The sequence below is a fragment of the Hyperolius riggenbachi genome, chromosome 4, assembly GCF_040937935.1.
Source record: "Hyperolius riggenbachi isolate aHypRig1 chromosome 4, aHypRig1.pri, whole genome shotgun sequence".
NCBI lineage: Eukaryota > Metazoa > Chordata > Amphibia > Anura > Hyperoliidae > Hyperolius > Hyperolius riggenbachi.
The window spans coordinates 369204985-369227228 of NC_090649.1; the positions used below are offsets into that span (position 1 = coordinate 369204985).

The 22244-nt window shown below is 43.1% G+C and overlaps 1 protein-coding gene across 5 annotated transcripts in view; it reads left to right on the forward strand.

Annotated features, from left to right (window-relative positions):
* The window catches only part of CCDC170 (coiled-coil domain containing 170), a 139318-nt gene extending 117389 nt beyond the window's left edge, over positions 1–21929 (forward strand). For all 5 annotated transcript variants that reach the window (XM_068231998.1, XM_068231997.1, XM_068232001.1 and 2 more), the window contains one exon: positions 21680–21929. In XM_068231998.1, coding sequence (XP_068088099.1) covers positions 21680–21814 — 135 coding nt within the window. In that variant the 3' untranslated portion in view covers positions 21815–21929. The remainder of the gene's footprint in view (positions 1–21679) is intronic.
* Positions 21930–22244: the final 315 nt, after the last annotated feature.

Here is a 22244-nt window from a genome sequence, read left to right on the forward strand (position 1 = left end):
TGTATTGGCCTGAGGAAGCGGGCTTGGACCCGCGAAACGCGTTGCCTGTGCTATAATAAATCTTTTGTTTATTACAAATATTTGTCGTCATTGAGGTAAGCTACCTCACGTTTTTGTCAATTTTAAACTGTTTTTAGATGCTTTTATCTACGATTAGGGCGCCTCTTTACAATTGTCTAATACAAAGTGGTGTACACATGAGAAGTGGAACGAAAATCCAATGTTATTCCAAACATTTTTTACAAATCAATAACTGCAAAGTGGGGTGTGTGTAATTATTCAGCCCCCTGAGTCAATACTTTGTAGAACCACCTTTTGCTGCAATTACAGCGGCTAGTCTTTTAGGGTATGTCTCTACCAGCTTTGCACATCTAGAGACTGAAATCCTTGCCCATTATTCTTTTCAAAACAGCTCCAGCTCGGTCAAATAAGATGGACAGCGTTTGAAAACAGCAGTTTTCAGATCTTGCCACAGATTCTCGATTGGATTTAGATCTGGACTTTGACTGGGCCATTCTAACACATGGATATGTTTTGTTTTAAACCATTCCATTGTTGCCCTGGCTTTATCTTTAGGGTCGTTGTCCTGCTGGAAGGTGAACCTCCGCCCCAGTCTCAAGTCTTTTGCAGACTCTAAGAGGTTTTCTTCCAAGATTGCCCTGTATTTGGCTCCATCCATCTTCCCATTAACTTTGACCAGCTTCTCTGTCCCTGCTGAAGAGAAGCACCCCCAGAGCATGATGCTGCCACCACCATATTTGAAAATGGGGATGGTGTGTTCTGAGTGATATGCAGTGTTATTTTTCTACCACACAGAGCGTTTTGCATTTTGGCCAAAAAGTTCCATTTTGGTCTCATCCGACCAGAGCACCTTCTTCCACATGGTTGCTGTGTCCCCCACATGGCTTGTGGCAAACTGCAAACAGAACTTTTTATGCTTTTCTGTTAACAATGGCTTTCTTCTTGTCACTCTTCCATAAGAGCCAACTTTGTGCAGTGCACGACTAATAGTTGTCACATGGACAGCTTCACCCACCTCAGCTGTAGATCTCTGCAGCTTGTCCAGAGTCACCATGGGCCTCTTGACTGCATTTCTGATCAGCGCTCTCCTTGTTCGGCCTGTGAGTTTATGTGGACAGCCTTGTCTTGGTAGGTTTACAGTTGTGCCATACTCCTTCCATTTCTGAATTATCGATTGAACAGTGCTCCTTGGGATATTCAAGGCTTTGGAAAATGTTCTGTAGCCTAAGCCTGATTTAAATTTCTCAATAACTTTATCCCTGACCTGTCTGGTGTGTTCTTTGGACTTCATGGTGTTGTTGCTCCCAATATTCTCTTAGACAACCTCTGAGGTCGTCACAGAGCAGCTGTATTTGTACTGACATTAGATTACACACAGGTGCACTTTATTTAGTCATTAGCACTCATCAGGCAATGTCTATGGGCAACTGACTACACTCAGACCAAAGGGGGCTGAATAATTACGCACACCCCACTTTGCAGTTATTGATTTGTAAAAAATGTTTGGAATCATGTATGATTTTAGTTCCACTTCTCACGAGTACACCACTTTGTATTGGTCTTTCACATGGAATTCCAATAAAATTGATTCATGTTTGTGGCAGTAATGTGACAAAATGTAGAAAAATTCAAGGGGGCCGAATACTTTTGCAACCCACTGTATATGTATATATATATATATATATATATATATATATATATATATATATATATATATATATATATATATATATATATATATATATACTGTATGTATATATATATATATATATAAATATATATATATTTATATATATATACATATATATATATAATTATTTTAATATATTATATTGGCTTGGTGCCTCATCAATTTTTAATTGGTTTTAGATATAGTAGATATACCGTATGTAGTGTTGCAGACTAGATAATAAACTTTTTGTATATTGCATATATTGGGTGTAGTGCTATCATTTAAGGGCTGACTCCCTTCCCTTCTACAATTAGTACATTATAACAGCCCTAGCACACACTGGTGGGGCATGAGTGCAGATAATTCTCCTTTTATAAACTGTACTATGTAAAGGAACAACAAAAGCAGTAGTTTTACGGATATTCTATTAGCAGCTATATCCAGCGCCCTTGTTACCGGGCAACATTTTTACATGTACACATTTCTTCAACATCTCCTTTTTATATATGGATACAGAAAAGTCTATGGAAGTTCAAAAAGACAACCTGGAACCAGAATTACAGCCTATTGCAAAACGTGTGATGTCAAGGTGATTATGGGAGATTTCATTGCTTAAGTTGGCAGAGAGAATGCTTTTAGGAAAACAGCAGGTAAAGAGAGCCTCCATGATTCAACAAAAATAATGGACTTCAGCTGATCAATTTGGCAATGGGAAATAACATGATTATCAAGAGCAAAAGTCTGAGGAAAATATATTAGAAATCACATAGTGCTCGCCAGTTGGAGTCACTAGAAATCAAATAGATCGTGTTCTAATGAAGTAGACATGCTTTAGATATACTGCTGGAAGCAGTTTTTTTCTGATAAGGATTACGTATAAACAGTTAATTAACTTTTATAATGCTGTTTAGGAAAAAAATCAGATTAAGAAATTAAATATGATGATACAAACCTCAAAAGAGGCAAAACCCCTTTAAATATACAAATGTGCAGGAAGGGTGACATAGAAAATAAATTGAGTATATTAACCTCTTAATTGCATCTTGATGACTATAGTTGTCCAGATAGGAGCCACGCAAGTCACGCAAGTCTATCTAGATGCGTATGCACGTCCAGTGTTGATGCGGCAGGTCCGCGCTCCTGCTGCTTGGTCCCAGCGGCACTTACAGGGGGTCGATTTGTGAAGTGGAACAGGTGTTTCCCGAGCTACCCAAAGACCCTGTAAAGGCCCGTTTCCACTAGTGCAGTGCAATTCTGTTTGCGAAAAACGTGAAAACGAATTTGCATGTGGATGCGGATTCGTATGCGTTTGTATGCGAATTTTAACACGAAAACGCATTAAAATTTGCATCTGTTTGTAAGTATGCGAATTTAACCATGTCTGTGCCTGTGTGCTTTTACATTGTTTTTAAGCTAAAACGTATGTGAATTTGCATGGAAAATTCGCATAGCGAAAATGCAGGCATATTTCCTATTAAATACATTACAGGCGAATCGCACACTAGCCTTGCGGTGTGCAAATTCTGATGGCTCTGCTGTGCAGATTTTCTCTGCACAGTCCACCGCACAGAATTTCTGATAAGTGGAAACAGGCCCATTGATTTATATTGGCTATGCGAAACTGCATGCAGATTCGCTCTAGTGGAAACGGGTCCTAAGTGAATCAACATACCTCGAATAACGAGGCATGTTGATTCATAAAAGTGAAAGTACACATGTAGTTAAAAAAACACACTTCCTGATAACTTCTAGGAGAGTATATAGAGCTATCTAGTGTCCAAAAAGTAAAATGAAAGTTAAAAAAAAATAAAATCTTATTATCTTCTCACCCCTCCCTCGTAGCTACCAAAAAAAATGTTAAAAAAGGTGACAGTTTAAAAAGATGCATAAAGAGTTACCTTAGGGTCTGAGATTTTTAATACGTACATAATGAATGTATATTACAGTTATTTTAGCAAATAAGGGGCTTGTAATTATTGTACAAACATATAAAATACACCTTTATTTCCAAAGAATACCTTGTTGCGATACATTGTACTCAAGTAAGAGAAACAGAACTCTTTAATCAATCTTGAGACTAATAGGTCTCATTCACAAAACACAACCAATGATATATTAAATATCAGTCTTTAGTAAAGGGAATCTGAAGTGAAAATAAACTTATGATATAATGAATAATTTGTATGTGTAGTACAGCTTAAGAAATTGAACATTAGTAGCACAGATATGAGTCTCATATTGTTTCCAGTAAAGGAAGAGTTAAAGGTGCACTATGATGAAAAATTGTAAAATTTAAAATATGTGCAAACATATGCCAATAAGAAGTAAATTTTTTTCCAGAGTAAAATGAGCTATAAATTACTTTTCTCCTATGTTGCTGTCACTTACAGTAGGTAGTAGAAATCTGTCAGAACCGACAGGTTTTGGACTAGCTCATTTCCTTATGGTGGATTCTCAGGGTTTTGTTTATTTTCAAAAGCACTTAGTGAATGGCAGTTGCTCTGTTCAACTGCCAAAAAACTGTTTAGCGAGCAGGGAAGCTGGCCAGGATCATTGTTTAAACCCTTTTTAGGGAATATCTTTATAAAGAATAAAAGCCTTGCTGAGAATCCCCTATGAAGAGATAGACTAGTCCAAAACCCATCGCTTCTGTCAGATTTCTATTACCTACTGTAAATGACAGCAACATAGGAGAAAAGTAATGTATGGCTCATTTTATTCTGGAAAAAAACGTATGTTTTGAAAAAATGTCTATGTTTGCACATATTTTAAATTTTAAAATTTTTCGCCATAGTGCCTCTTTAAGAAACTTCAGTTGTTATCTATGCAAAAGAGATTCTCTGAGCTCTCAAACCCAATTTGGGTCGGCTACATTGCTGCTTTCTGAAGTGAAGCAATGTTATAGAATAAAAAGCTATATACCGTATTTTTCGGACCATAAGACGCTCCGGACCATAAGACGCACCCAGGTTTTGTGGACAAAAATCAGGAAAAAAAATAAATCTATACTTATCCTGCTGCGTCCATGGCACAGGGGCATCTTATGGACCTTTCCCCCCAAATTATGTCTACCTTGTACCTTTTGTGTCCCTCCTTGTGCTACTCAGCCCTTGTTTTGTCCCCCCTATCTCAGCCCTGTGTCCCCCTATGGCCTTCGTGTATTTATTCTGTGTCCCCCTCTCTGTTATGTGGATGTCCTATGGCCTGCTACTCCATCTCCCACATGGCCCCCTTCAGATGCCCGGGAAAACCCAGCCAATCAGATCTCCACCCACCGCACAATGCCACAGTGTATCACTCACTTTAATTGCAATTTTCACGTGGCCTCCTCCCACAGTCCTGCTTCAGATGCGGGTGGCCGATGTGGTTGCGCTGTCCATCACGGCCGCTGCAGCGCCAGACATGCTGACCCCTGCCGTCACACTTCCACTTGGCCTGATGTTTCCGGGGTCAGGGTCGGCTGTCCGGCGCTTTTACAACAAGTTTCCCCCTCCAGAGGACTGGCTCGCTCTTTCTGCGCTGTCAGTCATGGGCAAAAATGCTGATCCCTGCCGCCCATCGCACAGCGGGATCGCTCACTCTCTCTCCGGGCTTCCGTCTTCACATGTCCCTATGAGAAGCCGCCAGCCAATCAGGTGGGGGCCGATAGTCCTGCGGGCGGGAGCAGGCTCTGCCGTTCTAGCCAATCACTGCACTCGCTGATCTCAGCGAGTGCAGTGATTGGCTAGAACGGCAGAGCCTGCTCCTGCCCGCAGGACTATCGGCCCCCACCTGATTGGCTGGCGGCTTCTCATAGGGACATGTGAAGACGGAAGCCCAGAGAGAGAGTGAGCGATCCCGCTGTGCGATGGACGGCAGGGATCAGCATTTTTGCCCATGACTGACAGCGCAGAAAGAGTGAGCCAGTCCTCTGGAGGGGGAAACTTGTTGTAAAAGCGCCGGACAGCCGACCCTGACCCCGGAAACATCAGGCCAAGTGGAAGTGTGACGGCAGGGGTCAGCGTGTCTGGCGCTGCAGCGGCCGTGATGGACAGCGCACCCACATCGGCTACCGGCATCTGAAGCAGGACTATGGGAGGAGGCCACGTGAAAATTGCAATTAAAGGGAGTGATACGCTGTGGCATTGTGCGGTGGGCGGCAGGGATCAGCTATCTGACCGCAGTGTATGTGTGGGTTCCTGGCGCTGGCCCCAATTGATACATTTGGACCATAAGACGCAGGTACTTCCCCCCCCCCCCCACTTTTGGGGGAGAAAAAGTGCGTCTTATGGTCCGAAAAATACGGTACCTGAAAATAAAAATTAGACTCTTTTCTTTGCTAATAATGTTCTATTAATTATCCATACTATTTTTTTTTTGCTTCAGTGTCACTTTAAATATATTGTTAAAAGGGATAATTAAAATTAACTAATAACAGGGCGTGGCTCTAAGGACCTCTTCTACCATGATATATCTGGTATGTCCAAATATACACATCACACAAACCAAGGAAAATCTGTATGGTTCTGACTAGCCTCGTCAGAAATGTGTAACCATACTTGGTTAGTGTATGTAATGTATACAATATTGTACAAAAAAAATCACATAAATGTCACCATCCACCTATTGCAATTGGATAAATATCGATATAGATATAAATAATGCAGTTGTTACTCATATAGCACAATAATTAGTATAGTATTATAAAAACCTTGTATCGCAATAAAATGCTAAGTGCATAAATACTAATTAACATTATTTCAAAAAAGGTGCTTGTGCTAAAGTGCATATCGACCAAATGATGCACATATATAGGAAAAAAAGAAATAGACTCGTTCGAAACTAGTCGTGCAGTGCGGCGTGGCCCGACGGACGACGCTTCTCTACACCTATTGGTACTCCCTCCACTGTGCGCCTTTGACTCAGGCTCTGTACGCTACTTTGTTGCACGCCATATTTGGCTGCATTACTCCGTGAGGTCTTACTGGGTAAGTATTCCTTTCTATTTCTCACTGTTCACCTTTGACTCTGGCTCTCTATGCTACACAGTTGCACGCCACATTTGAATGTATTATTCTGTGGGGTCTTATTTGCTTTCAGTTTACATTACTTATATTTGGGGTTTTCACTTGCCTTAAATATATTAGCAACTTTTTGGTGCTATATCGATTGTGGTGGTGGCTTTTTAATATATTCAATGGGTCTGACCTCAGAACTCATTGTTCCTATTGATCTTATCTTTTTTCCTGTATATGTGCATCATTTGGTCTATATGCACTTTAGCATGAGCATTTTTAAAATAATGTTAATTAGTATTTATGCACTTAGCACTTTATTGTGAGACAGGGTTTTTAAAATACTATACTAATGATTGTGCAATTATAAGTATAGGTGCACGATAGGACCACACGTCGCTCAGTAGAAATCTGAAACTAATAGTACATTATTGTAAAGTAGTAAAACCAATAGTAACCTATGGTGCTGAAACATGGACTTTGATAGATGGGTATGAGGAGTTTCTAAGGAGATGGGAGGGGAAGATTTTCAAATTCCCTACAGATTAGATCACTTTGATCAAATTGGATGGTAATCGGTTCCCTTAACATGTCTTATCGATCACATTCTAATCGAGTTTGACCAAAAATCAATGGAAGGTATTGGTCGGAGAGGACTGAAAATCTAGGTTGATCAGGGGTGCAGTGGAGCAGCGGCCCTGCTGGAATCTATTGTACATCTATAGGTGCACTACACCACCAAAAACAGGCATTCGGGGATTATCGCATTAGTAGACGGTAATCCCCGTCTGGCAGCTGGCCAGGCAGGAAGTGACGCTCACTTCCTGTTGGTGAATCGAGGATGTGCGTGGAAGCATATTGCTAAAATACACTTCCACTCATGTGCGATGTGTAAAACCGCATCAGTCTGTTTAAAAACACACGTATCGCCATAGACTTACATGACTTCCATCCACCACACGTCGCCATAGGAGCCGCACGGTAATGTAGGTATGGCGCTTGTGTTAGTAATGCTATCCCGAAGGCTGAAGGAACTTGAAGATAACCTCCTAGGGTTAACTAAAAGTTGAGAGGAGATATGTTTGAAGCTGGCTGTTTTCAGGGAAATACAGAAAACAATAAACAGAGCTGTCCATCTGAACAGTCATATACTGCACAGGTTCAGCAAAAATTTCAAATATCTTGGAACTGTTATAATAGACAGCAGTGATATGAGACACAAGATTAATGTGAAGATATCAGTTAGTAATGGAAGTTATTTTGCTCTGCTGCAACTGTTTAAATCACATCGTCCTCAGTAGAAATCTGAAACTAATAGTACATTATTGTAAAGTAGTAAAACCAATAGTAACCTATGGTGCTGAAACATGGACTTTGATAGATGGGTATGAGGAGTTTCTAAGGAGATGGGAGGGGAAGATTTTCAAATTCCCTACAGATTAGATCACTTTGATCAAATTGGATGGTAATCGGTTCCCTTAACATGTCTTATCGATCACATTCTAATCGAGTTTGACCAAAAATCAATGGAAGGTATTGGTCGGAGAGGACTGAAAATCTAGGTTGATCAGGGGTGCGGTGTAGCAGCGGCCCTGCTGGAATCTATTGTACATCTATGTAGGGATGCTCATTCGGATTCCGCGGAAATGCAATTTCCAAAATTCCGATCGGAATTTGCATTTCCGCATCGGAATGCGGAAATCGGTAATGCAAGTGTGTTAGGCGGATTTCCGCCGGAAATCGCGGAAATTTCCGCCGGAAATCGCGGAAATTCTGCCTGACTTTGACATCGATTTTCTCAAAAACTATAATGTCTTTTTGAAAACTTTTTTTTGCATATTGTTCACAAGATTGAGTTTAATAAACCCTGAAAATTTGGTGTTTCTAGGACTTACGGGGGCTTTGCTATTAACCACTAAAGTCGGCAGATTTTTACTGTAAAGTAAAATGCAGAAAATCTGCATCTGCCTATTTTCTGCATTTATATTACAGTAAAAATCAGCCGACTGTAGTGGTTAATAGCAAAGCCCCCGTAAGTCCTAGAAACACCAAATTTTCAGGGATTATTAAACAGAATCTTCTGAATAAGATGCAAAAAAAAGTTTTCAAAAAGACCTTATAGTTTTTGAGAAAATCTATGTTAAAGTCGGCCGGAATTTCCGCGATTTCCGGCGGAAATTCCGCATTGGGATGCGGAAATTGGTACCGGAAAGCGGAATCGGTAATTGGCAATGGCGGAATGCGGAATTACCGCGGAATCGGAAATTGGCATTTCCGACCATCCCTACATCTATGTGCTGTGTGTGGTAGGAATTGATCCTGTCTGAATTGATTCTACTGATAAAGGAATAAATGGTTGTGGAACATTAAGTGAAAATCTATAAATGTATGGCCAGGTTAACGAGAAGTTGCAGATTAGTACCAAAAGAAAGACACTGGGCCGGATCCAATTCCCAAACTCGCTAGCGTTAAGTGCTTTAATAAAGGGACCCCCAGATATCTGTCCCCTTCCTGTCAAATTGATATCAAGGGTCATTTTTGTACCTATACCTATTCAGTGAACAAAGTACACTTGGGGAAAAGGGGAAAAAACATTGTTCGGTATTCTTGTTTTTCTTCTGTCTTTTCTTTATTCTCTTACGTCTTGCTTCTTTCATCTGTCTTCTCCTTTAATTTCAATAGATAAAGCCCCTCCTGGCCGCTGCTCCCCGTTGCTACTACTACTGCACATGCCACTTCAGCCCCAGGCAACGGGCTCACCCAACATCTGCCACTACATACCAGGCTCACCTGGCATCATCTATCTGTGCCAACCTACCAGACCAGTTGAGACTGCCGCCGCCACTCAATTCTGCTTTTTGTAATAGAGAACACTGGAGCCCCCGGGAAAAGGTTCTCCAAAGCTCCTGCTTGGGCTCCCCATTTACGCACATGTAAAAATGTGCGCCAGAAATAGCGGTATTCCAACTCCACACCACAAAATCTTGATCCCCATTGCCCTGGACACAAAAGCAATGCTCAATTGAAAATCTACTATTCGCCTGAGTAATGCTCTTAAATAGTGTTGTTTGGATTCTGGTCATTACTGTAGACCCGAAATACACCTGATTTGACTGTACAAATTTGGCAAATTGCATTTAAGTCAATGGGCGCCAATATTTGCGGTTAAATAGCAAAGCCCCCTACATGGAGAAAAACTGAATTGGATCGGGGCCATAGAGAGGATGACAGAAGACAGTGCTGTAAGTAGGAGGTTGTCACTTCAGAAAAAGGTAGAGAATAAGCTGGTTTGATGATGTTGAGGGGAATGGGAAGAAGATAGGAATTACAAGATGAAGAAATAGAGTGATTGATAGAGGAGACTGGAGAGGAATTGTTCAAGAGGCCATGTCCCTCCATGCATTTTAACCTCCCTGGCGGTCTATTAGGAACCGCCAGGGGGCAGCGCAACACTATTTTTTAAATATTTATTTTTTTATATCATGTAGCGAGCCTAGGGCTCGCTACATGATAGCCGCTGTACAGCGGCATCCCCCCGCCTGCTTCGATCGCCTCCGGCGATCTTTGATCAGGAAATCCCGTTCAAAAAACGGCGACGGGGCGGGATGACGTCACCGACGTCATGGACGTCGTGACGTCTAAGGGAGTCCTGATCCACCCCTTAGCGCTGCCTGGCACTGATTGGCCAGGCAGCGCACGGGGTCTGGGGGGAGGGCGCGGCGAGGCAAACACCGGCGATCGAGCGCGGAGCGGCGGCGATCGGAATGCACACGCAGCTAGCAAAGTGCTAGATGCGTGTTACAAAAAAAAAGTAAGTAAATCGGCCAAGCAGGGCCTGAGAAATCCTCCTGCGCGACGTAGCCCGAGCTCAGCTCGGGCTTACCGCCAGGGAGGTTAATACCAAGAAGTATGTAAGTATAATAGTAGATTTGCAGTTATCAGCCATGCACATGTTATATTAAATGTTCCTGGCTGTCCGAATTCTGCAGCTTCTCTTTCTGTTGAGATGACAGAAACTGTCCAAACTCCTCCCCGATCCCATCATCATCCAAACATACCCATCAATTAGCTGTAGGGCAGCAGCCAGTATCTCTCTGTGAGCACAGATCTTCTGACTAGGACTAGGCAGGTGAAATTTATTAAGACTTATTCACAACACACCTGGCTGATTCCCTTAGGCCTCTTTCACAGTGCGACGTTAAAGTCGCATGTTAGAAAATTTTATGCGGTGCACACAGCGCATGCATAAGTCTCAGAGACTCGATAGTTGCCCCTAGCAGTGTCTGTACAAATGGGATTCCTCCACAGCCTTCCTATGTCAACATGACAGGCGTTCCAAGCAGCTGACACAAAGCTCGTTAGGAACGGTCAATGCAGGGGGGGAGAGGCAGTGTACCTCTGAAATATCACAGTTTATGTACCCCTCCCAGTGTTAGTACGTCCCACGTCGCCGATGCAAATGAAGGAACAGATTCATAGTAGAAGTACGTTTTTATTTATTATGTGTAACAGTAAAAAAACAAACAAACAATTTGCTGGTCACTTCTGCCTGTAATGCACCAGCACTAATCTGCTGTAGAAAAAACACTATTCGTGACAGTGGTCCTTAAGGCCCGGTTCACACTTGCGGTTGTTTGCCAAACGGACCGGATGACCTGACCGGATCCGGACCGGATCCGGATCGGAACCGTACGGTTCTGATCCGGATCCGATCCGGATCCGGTCAGGTTGCATCAGGTGTCCATCAGGATGCGATCCGGATCCGTTTGGCAAAAGTTACGTTAAAAACAAAAAAAAAGTTGGGGTCTGGGAGGTCAGCAGAAGGGGGACCTGTGGAATCAGGCCCTCTGCTGTTTAGCACTCACCTCCACCTGCGACATGCTGCCAACATCTCCGGATCCGGATCCAGCTGTGCTGCTCCACTCCAAAATGCTTGCCCATGTGTCCCCATCCAATATCGCCGCAACAATCCCCATAGGAAGTGGGGTAGAACATCCGGATTTCTCAGCCAGTGTGTTGTGCGCTCTCCGGTTCCCATTGGTTTGTATTGGCCGGATGGTGCAGTCCGGCTCCGCCCCGGATACGGCTGCCGGAGGAGCCGGATGAAAAAATAGCGCATGTTGGAACGGAGGCCGGAGTCCGGATCCGGTTCGGCAGAACAGACGCATGTGAACGGACGCATAGGCTTTCATTGCTATGCCGTGCGTCCGTTCCGTCCGTTCTGCAAGCGGTGCGGCTCCGGCACGGCGATTCCGGAGGGCCACCGCAAGTGTGAACCGGGCCTTAAAGTTAGCTAATAAATGGTTATGTAGTTATCTAGGTTGAAAAAAGACATGCATCCATCAAGGTTAACCTCACGAACTACCATCTTTCGACACCATAACTGTGAATGCCCTTCAGGTATAAAATTCTCCATAATTACACCCTGTGGTTAGATACAGGGAGTGCAGAATTATTAGGCAAGTTGTATTTTTGAGGAATAATTTTATTATTGAACAACAACCATGTTCTCAATGAACCCAAAAAACTCATTAATATTAAAGCTGAATATTTTTGAAAGTAGTTTTTAGTTTGTTTTTAGTTTTAGCTATTTTAGGGGATATCTGTGTGTGCAGGTGACTATTACTGTGCATAATTATTAGGCAACTTAACAAAAAACAAATATATACCCATTTCAATTATTTATTTTTACCAGTGAAGCCAATATAACATCTCAACATTCACAAATATACATTTCTGACATTCAAAAACAAAACAAAAACAAATCAGTGACCAATATAGCCACCTTTCTTTGCAAGGACACTCAAAGGCCTGCCATCCATGGATTCTGTCAGTGTTTTGATCTGTTCACCATCAACATTGCGTGCAGCAGCAACCACAGCCTCCCAGACACTGTTCAGAGAGGTGTACTGTTTTCCCTCCTTGTAAATCTCACATTTTTTGATGGACCACAGGTTCTCAATTGGGTTCAGATATGGTTAACAAGAAGGCCATGTCATTAGTTTTTCTTCTTCTATACCCTTTCTTGCCAGCCACGCTGTGGAGTACTTGGACGCGTGTGATGGAGCATTGTCCTGCATGAAAATCATGTTTTTCTTGAAGGATGCAGATTTCTTCCTGTACCACTGCTTGAAGAAGGTGTCTTCCAGAAACTGGTAGTAGGACTGGGAGTTGAGCTTGACTCCATCCTCAACCCGAAAAGGCCCCACAAGCTCATCTTTGATGATACCAGCCAAAACCAGTACTCCACCTCCACCTTGCTGGCGTCTGAGTCAGACTGAAGCTCTCTGCCCTTTACCAATCCAGCCACGGGCGCATCCATCTGGCCCATCAAGACTCACTCTCATTTCATCAGTCCATAAAACCTTAGAAAGTCTTGAGATATTTCTTGGCCCAGTCTTGACGTTTCAGCTTGTGTGTCTTGTTCAGTGGTGGTCGTCTTTCAGCCTTTCTTACCTTGACCATGTCTCTGAGTATTGCACACCTTGTGCTTTTGGGCACTCCAGTGATGTTGCAGCTCTGAAATATGGCCAAACTGGTGGCAAGTGGCATCTTGGCAGCTGCACGCTTGACTTTTCTCAGTTCATGGGCAGTTATTTTGCACCTTGGTTTTTCCACACGCTTCTTGCGACCCTGTTGACTATTTTGAATGAAACGCTTGATTGTTCGATGATCACGCTTCAGAAGCTTTGCAATTTTAAGAGTGCTGCATCCCTCTGCAAGATATCTCACTATTTTTGACTTGCCAGAGATGCACATCACCTAATATACTTAATTGGTAGTAGGCTTTCGAGCCTATACAGCTTGGAGTAAGACAACATGCATAAAGATGATGATGTGGTCAAAATACTTATTTGCCTAATAATTCTGCACTCCCTGTATTCCACACCTTAACCAGTCTTTCCATAAAGAACACATTTCCAATGCTATGTACACAGGATACAATTTTCTGGCAGATTTACCTGCCAGATAGATTTTTTCCAACATGACCAATCTGAATTTCGATTTTCTGATCGATTTCCATAGAAGTTAACAGAAATCGATCGACAAATCGATCAAAATTCAGATCGAACATATTGGAAAAAATCGATTTGGCAGGTAAATCTGCCAGAAAATTGTATTGTGTGTATCTAGCATCAAGAATTGGTATAATCTCCTTAGCTCCATGCATAGATAGTGGTTTTTTGTTCTGTGTACAGTTCAGGGTTGCCAACCGTCCGTAAAAAGACGGACTGTCAGTAAAAATCCTCTGAAAAAACAGCTGTCCGTACTGCCCGTATTTCCTGCCTGCTCGTCCGTCCAAATGCACATAAACTCATCAAATCTCTTTTGCGCATGCGCGCCATGCTCACTCTGTTCCAATCCCCATTCCCTCAGTCTCTCTCCTCCTCCCCTGAGTCCTGTCCAATGACAGATCGCCTTTTTAGCACCAGCACCTCTGCTGCCCAATAAGAGAGGGGCAGCTACGTGATGCAGGCAGCCTGGCCCAGCCATTCACCGCGAGGAGGACAGTCACGGACATGGACGGACGGAGGTCGCAGCAGCAAGCAGCCCAAAGCCCACTAACTTGAGCCCAGGCCAGCACCAGCAGCGGCCGCTGCCGCCAGGGAAAGAAAGGGCCACACCACACCGTATCACTAGTCTCTGTGAGAGAGGCACCGCCACCATTATAATGAAGTGAGGGACAGTGAGTGAACGGGTCAACCTGGGGCTGGGGAGCTGTGGGAGACTTGTCACTTGTTGTAGTGCCAGAGACAGGCAGTCAGACAGAGGAGCATGCTGCTGGGACTTGCCTTGTACGGACCCCATCCCCCCAATCATTCTAACAGTGCAAGACAGTCACAAAGCATTGCATGCTGGTCTGCCACCATTATACTGAGGGACAGTGAGTGAACGGGGCAACCTGGGGCTCTCTGTGTCACTGAGCTGCTTGCATTCTATCCAGTCACACACAGTGCTTCCCCTTCTATAAACACAGGCACACTGCTGGAACTTAAAGTGGGCTTGAACTCTTGCACAGGACAGAAGGAAAACAGAGAGAAATGCACCCTGTATGTATGTACGTAGAGAGTTTAGCCTGTCTAATTCCCCCACATTTGTGTCTAAACACAAATTGTAATCTGATCTCTCACCTGTGTCACATGACATCCACAGAGTCCAACTCCACAGGCCTGGCTATATAAATACTAAAAATAATGACGATGCCCAGAGCTTAGCGCTACCCACAACTCTACTTAAAAGTGTGCTTTTGACTCCGCCCCCAACTCCGCCCCCTGTCCGTCCAAAATTTTGGGTGTCCTGCTTTTTTGGACCTTTTGTCCGTAAAAAATTAGAAATTAGGTTGGCAACCCTGGTACAGTTCTAAGGATAAAAAGTTTACTGTATATCCTGGCGTATAAGACTACTTTTTAACCCTTGAAAATCATCTGAAAAGTCAGGGGTCGTCTTATACGCCGGGTGTCATTGATGCCGGGTGATACGCCCTATCAGGTTACCGCCTCTCAGATCTCGCTGCTGAGGACTGTAGTGAAGCGGCGCAGGTGCACATGTGCAAGATCTGAGAGGCAGAGAAGGAGGTAAATAGGATACAAGGGTGGGCCAGAAGGGTGAAAGAGGCGTGTTTTATGAGCACAGCGCAATCTATTCTTCCATAGCACTCTGATAAACAGGTAGACAAGGAGAGCTGACCAATCCACTTAGGGAGAGTTGACCAATCCAACCAGTCAATCGCTTATATTCTGTTATATACTGGGTACCACATACAGTACAGTACCAGTATCTGTTCATTCATAGCACCAATGTATGATTTGTTTTCCATTTTTATTTGGTGTGCGTTGGAAGAGGGGTAGTCTCATATGGCTAGTATATCCCAAACTCTATACTTTAACTGTAAAATTTGGGGGATCGTCTTATACGCCCAGTCGCCTTATACGACGGAATATACTGTACTTGCCACGATTTTATGGTGGATGTATTTATATATGCTTATTAGGTCACCTCTCAGTACTCTTTTTTTTTTAAACTAAATGAGCCCAGTTTGCCTTGGACCTTCCATCCCTTTGATTAATTTAACCTCCTTAGTGGTATGATTCTTTCCAGATTTTAGTTTCTAAAAGCAGTTCAATGTTTTTTCTGAAAAGAAGCACACTGCTAAGCATAGACAGCCGGAGAGCTCCCCAGTTTAGAAAGCCAAAAAAGTACCTCCAAGTTTAGGTAGCCAGAGTGTACCCTCCTAGATTAGCAGGCCTGGTCCGCCCATGATGCCAAGTGAGGCGACTTCCTCAGGTGGCAGAAGTCTGGGGGCAGCACCAGGCAGAAACAGGAAGTGAAGAGAGTGCCTGGCCAACTTATACTGGGGGCAACTGTACCTAGCTACTAATACTGGGGGCACCAATATCTGGCTTCCTACTTATACGGAGGGTGTTTTTGGGGAGCTCACCACAGCTATAACGTGCTGAGCAAATTGTCAGGTGCTGTGCGATCATTCCAATTCAAAGGGGGGGGGGGGGGGCGTATCTTCACAAGTTTGCTGCAAAAGACTAGAACCGGCCCTGTAGATTATTTAGCCAAAGTGTACCCTCCATTATGAGTAGCCAAAAAGTGCCTCCCCCTGTATAGATAGGCAGAGAGGTCCCCAAAGTATGGATCAGCAGAGAGCCCCCCCCCCCCTTTTATAGGGAGCCAGGCAGTGTTCCCCTAGTATAGGTAGCCAGAAAAGGCTTCCCCAGTTATAGGTAGCCCCCTGTGCTGGCAGCCAGAGAGTGCTCCCCACAATATAGGTAGTTAGGGTGCCCCCACCCCTTTCAGTATAGGTCACCCGAGTGACCCCCCCCCCCATTTTTATTTATGTAAGTATTTATATAGCACCAACATATTACGCAGCGCTGTACAGAGTATATTTTCATCACTAACTGTCCCTCTGAGGGGCTCACAATCTAGTCCCTACCATAGTCATATGGCTATGTGTATATCGTGTAGTGCATGTATCATAGTCTAGGGCCAATTTAGAGGGAAGCCAGTTAACTTATATGTATGTTTTTTTGAATGTGGGAGGAAATAGGAGTGCCTGGAGGAAACCCACGCAGACACGTGGAGAACATACAAACTCCTTGCAGATGTTGACCTGGCTGGTATACGAACCAAGGAACCAGTGCTGCAAGGCGAAAGCGCTAACACAGAGCTTGTTAGCAACCACTACGCCACTGTGCTGCCCATTACGCCACCGTGCCACATCCCATATGCAGAATGCGCAGCGGAGCCTGTCGATCACTCATCTCACCTGAATTCGGGCACATGCTGCAAGTCATCCTCCTGTCCTCATGCGTTCTCAATCTTTATGCTGAGATCGCCCTCTGTTGTCATGTGATTAACGGTGGTCTTGGCATAGTGATGAATCCTCAGAGGGCACGGATAAGATGAGCTGCTGTGGCTGGATCGCAGGGTGTGAGTGAAACTGGAGATCGACTGCTCACTCCCAGTGGTCTCCAAGAGAATAGCAAATTGCTGCTCACAGTAACCCTGAGCTACACTCGAAAATACTGCCGAAGAAGTTAACTGGCAATTTTTGTACCTGTTCTAAAACTTGAATGTCTTTCCTATAGTGCAATACCCTAACTGTATAGCATAGATGTGGCCTCACAAATGATCTGTACAGAGGGAGTAGCATACTAGCATCTAGTGATTTTATTTCTTGCTTACGTAACCCAGAATTCAATTTGCTTTAGCTGCTTCTGTGCTTCTGCTTGATATTGAATAAGGTACCTTAACTTGTTATCAACCGGTATTCCCAAGTCCTTTTCCAAGCCTCTGATGCCATTTATTTTATATGGTGCTTTTCCATTGGCATGTCCAAGATGCATGGTATCCTGTTTCAAAACTTTCTTCCTCGACACTGTCAAGTGAACATGCCTGGGCAAGGTTTTTGCAGCCAATGAAATTTAGAAGTCAGATTGTGCATTACTTATCTGGTTATTTTCCTGTGTCTGATGGTACCTTTAAATGTAAAAATGTAGAATCATGATAGAATTATTGACTAGCTGTATAACAGAGGGATGGATTCCCAGTGTTGGTTATCTGTAGTTTGACAAGCCACAAGTCTTTTTAGTGACAGGAAAAAGGCTGGGTTGTGTCATAGCAGAAAAATTTCATATTTAATTTGTTTTGCTGCACAATTTAAGTAATGAAGGTAATATGTCTAGCTGTTTTATCTATTGCTTAATGGATAGTGGGCAAATCTGTGTTGCCGCGGCAACTCTTCTGAAATAGAGTCGAAAACCTCTTCAGGGCCACAGGCCATGTTGCTAAACATTAGCAGAACATGGTGGACGCAAAAAACTAGTTACAATAAACAAATAAAATGTACCCAGCCAGGATGAAAAGAACAGTTCAATCAGTTCTAGCTCAAGGAGGACCGTAGAATGAACTGCACTGATAAAATATGAGCCATGTAACCTTCATCTGTGCTATACAACTGTTTACTTCAACTTCAGCATTTTATTTATAGATAATATAGTCTGATGATGATAGTGAATAAGAAAATACATTTTATTTGTAGCAGCCTGTAATACAGGTTTTGGAGACAGTATATGTGAGTAGAATTTTATGTCTTTAATATAAATAGTATCAAATGTGTAGTTTTTCCCCTATGTGTCATTGTTTTCCAAAATTATATCAAAATTCTGATTGTTCTGTTTATGTTTATGCTAGCCATACTGCATGATATGGTAAGCTATCGACATTCTTCAAATCTACCAGTTTCTCAAATAGAAACTGAAAACTGCAACCCACCACGGCTTCTCCTCCCACCTGCTGATTGGAAACCACACACCCACTCAACCTTCTGTGCAGTAAACTGCCCAGATTTATTTTTCTTTGAACTCAGTTCCAATAATGCCATTGGAGCAGATTGAATTGAAAGTTGAGCAATTGGGCATATTGGGGACAGTAATTCCTCAAGCAAATTTGATCAAAGTGATCTCTCTGCATACTTGTTCTGGGTTAGATAAAGGGAGGGGGGACACCAAGAGCCCAATAGTGTGATATTGTATAGATGATAATTAATAATGAGTAATATAACAATTTAATACTCACAAACCAGGGTTACCATTAGGCAACCACTGTGAAGGCAGGTGGGGAGATTAACCTGACCCCACTCAGGATTAAAAGTCGCTCTCTGTAGATGGGAAGAAGATGGGTACAACCCTCCACCAAGGGTGGACTTAGCAATATGTAGAAGCTTTCCAGAGGCACCAATAGCATAAAAGTCACTTAAACGAGCTTAAAACCGATGGGGCAGTGGTGGGCCTATCCCATCCATGCAGACAAAGCAAACAAAGGAAGGACTGTGGCATCAACAGTCAAACAACAATTTTATTTATACTCCACGGTAAAAATAGGTGACTATTAGCCTATTTTTACCGTGGAGTATAAATAAAATTGTTGTTTGACTGTTGATGCCACAGTCCTTCCTTTGTTTGCTTTGTCTGCATGGATGGGATAGGCCCACCACTGCCCCATCGGTTTTAAGCTCGTTTAAGTGACTTTTATGCTATTGGCGCCTCTGGAAAGCTTCTACATATTGTTCTGGGTTAGGGCTGATTCATGCTTGCTTTAAAAACGTATCTGTGCGTATCTGATCCTATGCTAAAAAAGGATCCGTCTCCACTAGTTAGAAAACACGGATTGTACACAGATCCGTGTGCCATGGAACACAAGATGGAATGCAGAGTCCCAACTTGGCACAATCTCCTGGACCGGGAGGGAAAATGTGTCCAATGAAAGTCTATGAGATAAGACACTGTCCATTCTCACTAGGCTAGGCGCTGCATCCGCGTTGCCCGTTTCACCGCATCCCCATCGCCGCCGTGACATTATACTCACGTGTCCCCCCGCCCATCGCTGCCACCCATTGCCACCGCTCGGTCCCTTCAAAACAGTTCTGTCAGTGGCCGGGGGGGATCTTCATTGGTCTGCAAAAGACCAATGGGATTCCTCAGCAACAGGGAGAATTCTCATTGGTTCATGTTAGACCAATGAAAATTTTCCCTGTTGCTAGGGAGAATTGGCCTGCTGCAGCCTATGGAGCGCTGCATGCTTCTGCTGGCCCCCGGGCTGTTAAAAGGATTGCTCGGTGGTGGCGGGGCAGGTGAGCAGCAATATGTACGAGCAAATGTGATCGACGCTGCTGCTGCAGAACGGATGGGGTGCGGACACGAAAATTGTTACATGTGGATGCAGAACGGACGGTGTGCATCCACCCCCTATTGCTGTAGCTGTAAACATTTTGGTAAAGAAGGAGGAAAGAGCACAAAGCAGTCAGATCCTTGAAGGGCACCTAAATAGAGATACAGTAAATATGGACACAGGTGAACTGGGCTCTTCCTGTTCAGTAAGCCAGCACCTATTCAGTAAGGAGTCCTTGGCTAGACTCCCTAACACTAATACTGCCTACTGAGCACGCTCTTGTGGCTGCAGCTCAAGCGCTTTGAGTCCGTCAGTGTGCAACTTACACTGTTATTCTGTTGGATAGTGTACTAGTTAAGGGCTCTGCCTTAGACATGGGAGACCAGGGTTTGAATCCTGGCTAGGGTCAGTACCTATTCAGTAAAAAGTACTTGAGCAAGAATTCCTGACATGCAGGGTGGCCCCTTGGTGGCTGCAGCTCCAGTTACTTACCCTCCATTTTACCTGTCAAAAGAACAGAAACACTCTATTCAGCCAGAAGCTAACCCAGTACAGTACTCACTTGAAAGTGACACCTAAATTCACAAGTAACGAGAATTTTGGGTGATAATTATTTACAGTGTATTGGTAAATTATGTACAGTATGTCCTCTCACTTCAGTCTACTCATTCTAGGTCAGTGATTTAGACCAGTGGGGCCGCTGCACGGTCATGGACCCCAGCGCAAACTTTTCCTTGGTCCCATCATAGAATGTTTACTAGACCCCTACTAGCATTGTGCTTCTAATCCCAGCCCCCCCCCCCCCCCCCCTTCCCTTGAACCTTCATCCTAAGGAGAGCAACACACAGAAGACATAATCAAACAGTGGGATACAATTTATTAATGATTACAACTGTTCAAAGCACACGCATCTGTAATTATTACTACTGTGACACCAATGAAAAGCAAAACTGGTAGCTGTTGCAGGGGCCCAGTTGAGGTCACAAGCTCTGCACCCCTGTTCCTACAACACTGACACAAACAGCATTAAAGTGGACCTGAACTTTTGCACAGGACAGAAGGAAACAGAGAAATGCACCCTGTATGTATTTAGATAGTTTAGCCTGTCAAATCCCCCCTTATCTGTGACTAATCACAAGTTGTAATTTGATATCTCCCCTGTGTCACCTGACTGCCATGGCAGAGAAGCTTAATGGCAAGCACAGGTTGTTAACAAAATGTCTGCTTCCATGAAAACAGGAAGAAGACAAACTGAATATTTGCATCAGCTGTAACAGATGTTTTTTTTCAAAGGATATTATGCTGTTGCGTATCTCTTAGAGCAGAAAGAAAGATTTAAGTTCAGGTCCGCTTTACCGACAAAAATAGCCAGATATTCATAATATAGCCAAATGTAAGATTGGGATGTACGTGAGATAAAGTTTTCGATGTACCCTGACCACTTACACTGTTAGATGTCACTGCACAGCCACATAAGCCATACCAGGTGTTTAAAGTCTGCATGAAGATATGAATATACTGTACATCTAGCCAGCAAACAAATATATATTGCAAATGACACTAATTGTAGTACCCTGCTCCATTTTTGAGATCAATATTTTGTAAAGCAATCGGTCTGCTTGTAGCTTCAGCATATTTTAGGAATGTATCTATGCACTGATTACTCAGTTTGGTCCTTTTTAGTCTTATTAGTACCATGGGCATGGAGGGAGGGGATAGGTTTTAGATTTTATATTGAAACATAAACATATTCCTGTGGCTGTTTGTAATAATAATAATAATAATACATATTTCTGTTTGCTTTTTTTAGCTGGTAGATTTTCGAGAAGTGGTGTCCCGTTTGCTGGGTCTGAATGTAAATGCCTTAGCGCTACCAGATTATGAGATCATCAAGAGGCTTGAAGCACTGATCCATTCCCACCACCATCATGTTTCCTGCGCATGAGGAGGGATTCAAGTCACTACAGATGGAAAAACAACACCATATAACCTCATAGATCGAGTTTAAAATTTGTAGCTCATGATCTTATTTTGTTACATAAATTGTTGTGCCAACTATATTTTCACATGTGTACTGTTTTCAATGAACAAATAAGTGTGATTTAAATTCAAATTTTAGAAAGACGTACAGTATACTGTAGCTTGTACTTGGTTTTTCGCCTGCACTATATTTTTGTAGATGAACAGAGAGAATACATCTTTACTTGTGTGAATGATAAAATCAGAGTTAATAAAACATTTTAGATCTGGCTAAATGAAAGCTGTTTAAACCATTTAATTCCTTTTACATTTTTTCTGAGCAAAAACTGATGGCAAAGCTCACAGATGTTTACTATTTTTCTACCCCCTGAAGCCTTTGAGAAGGGGGCCACTTG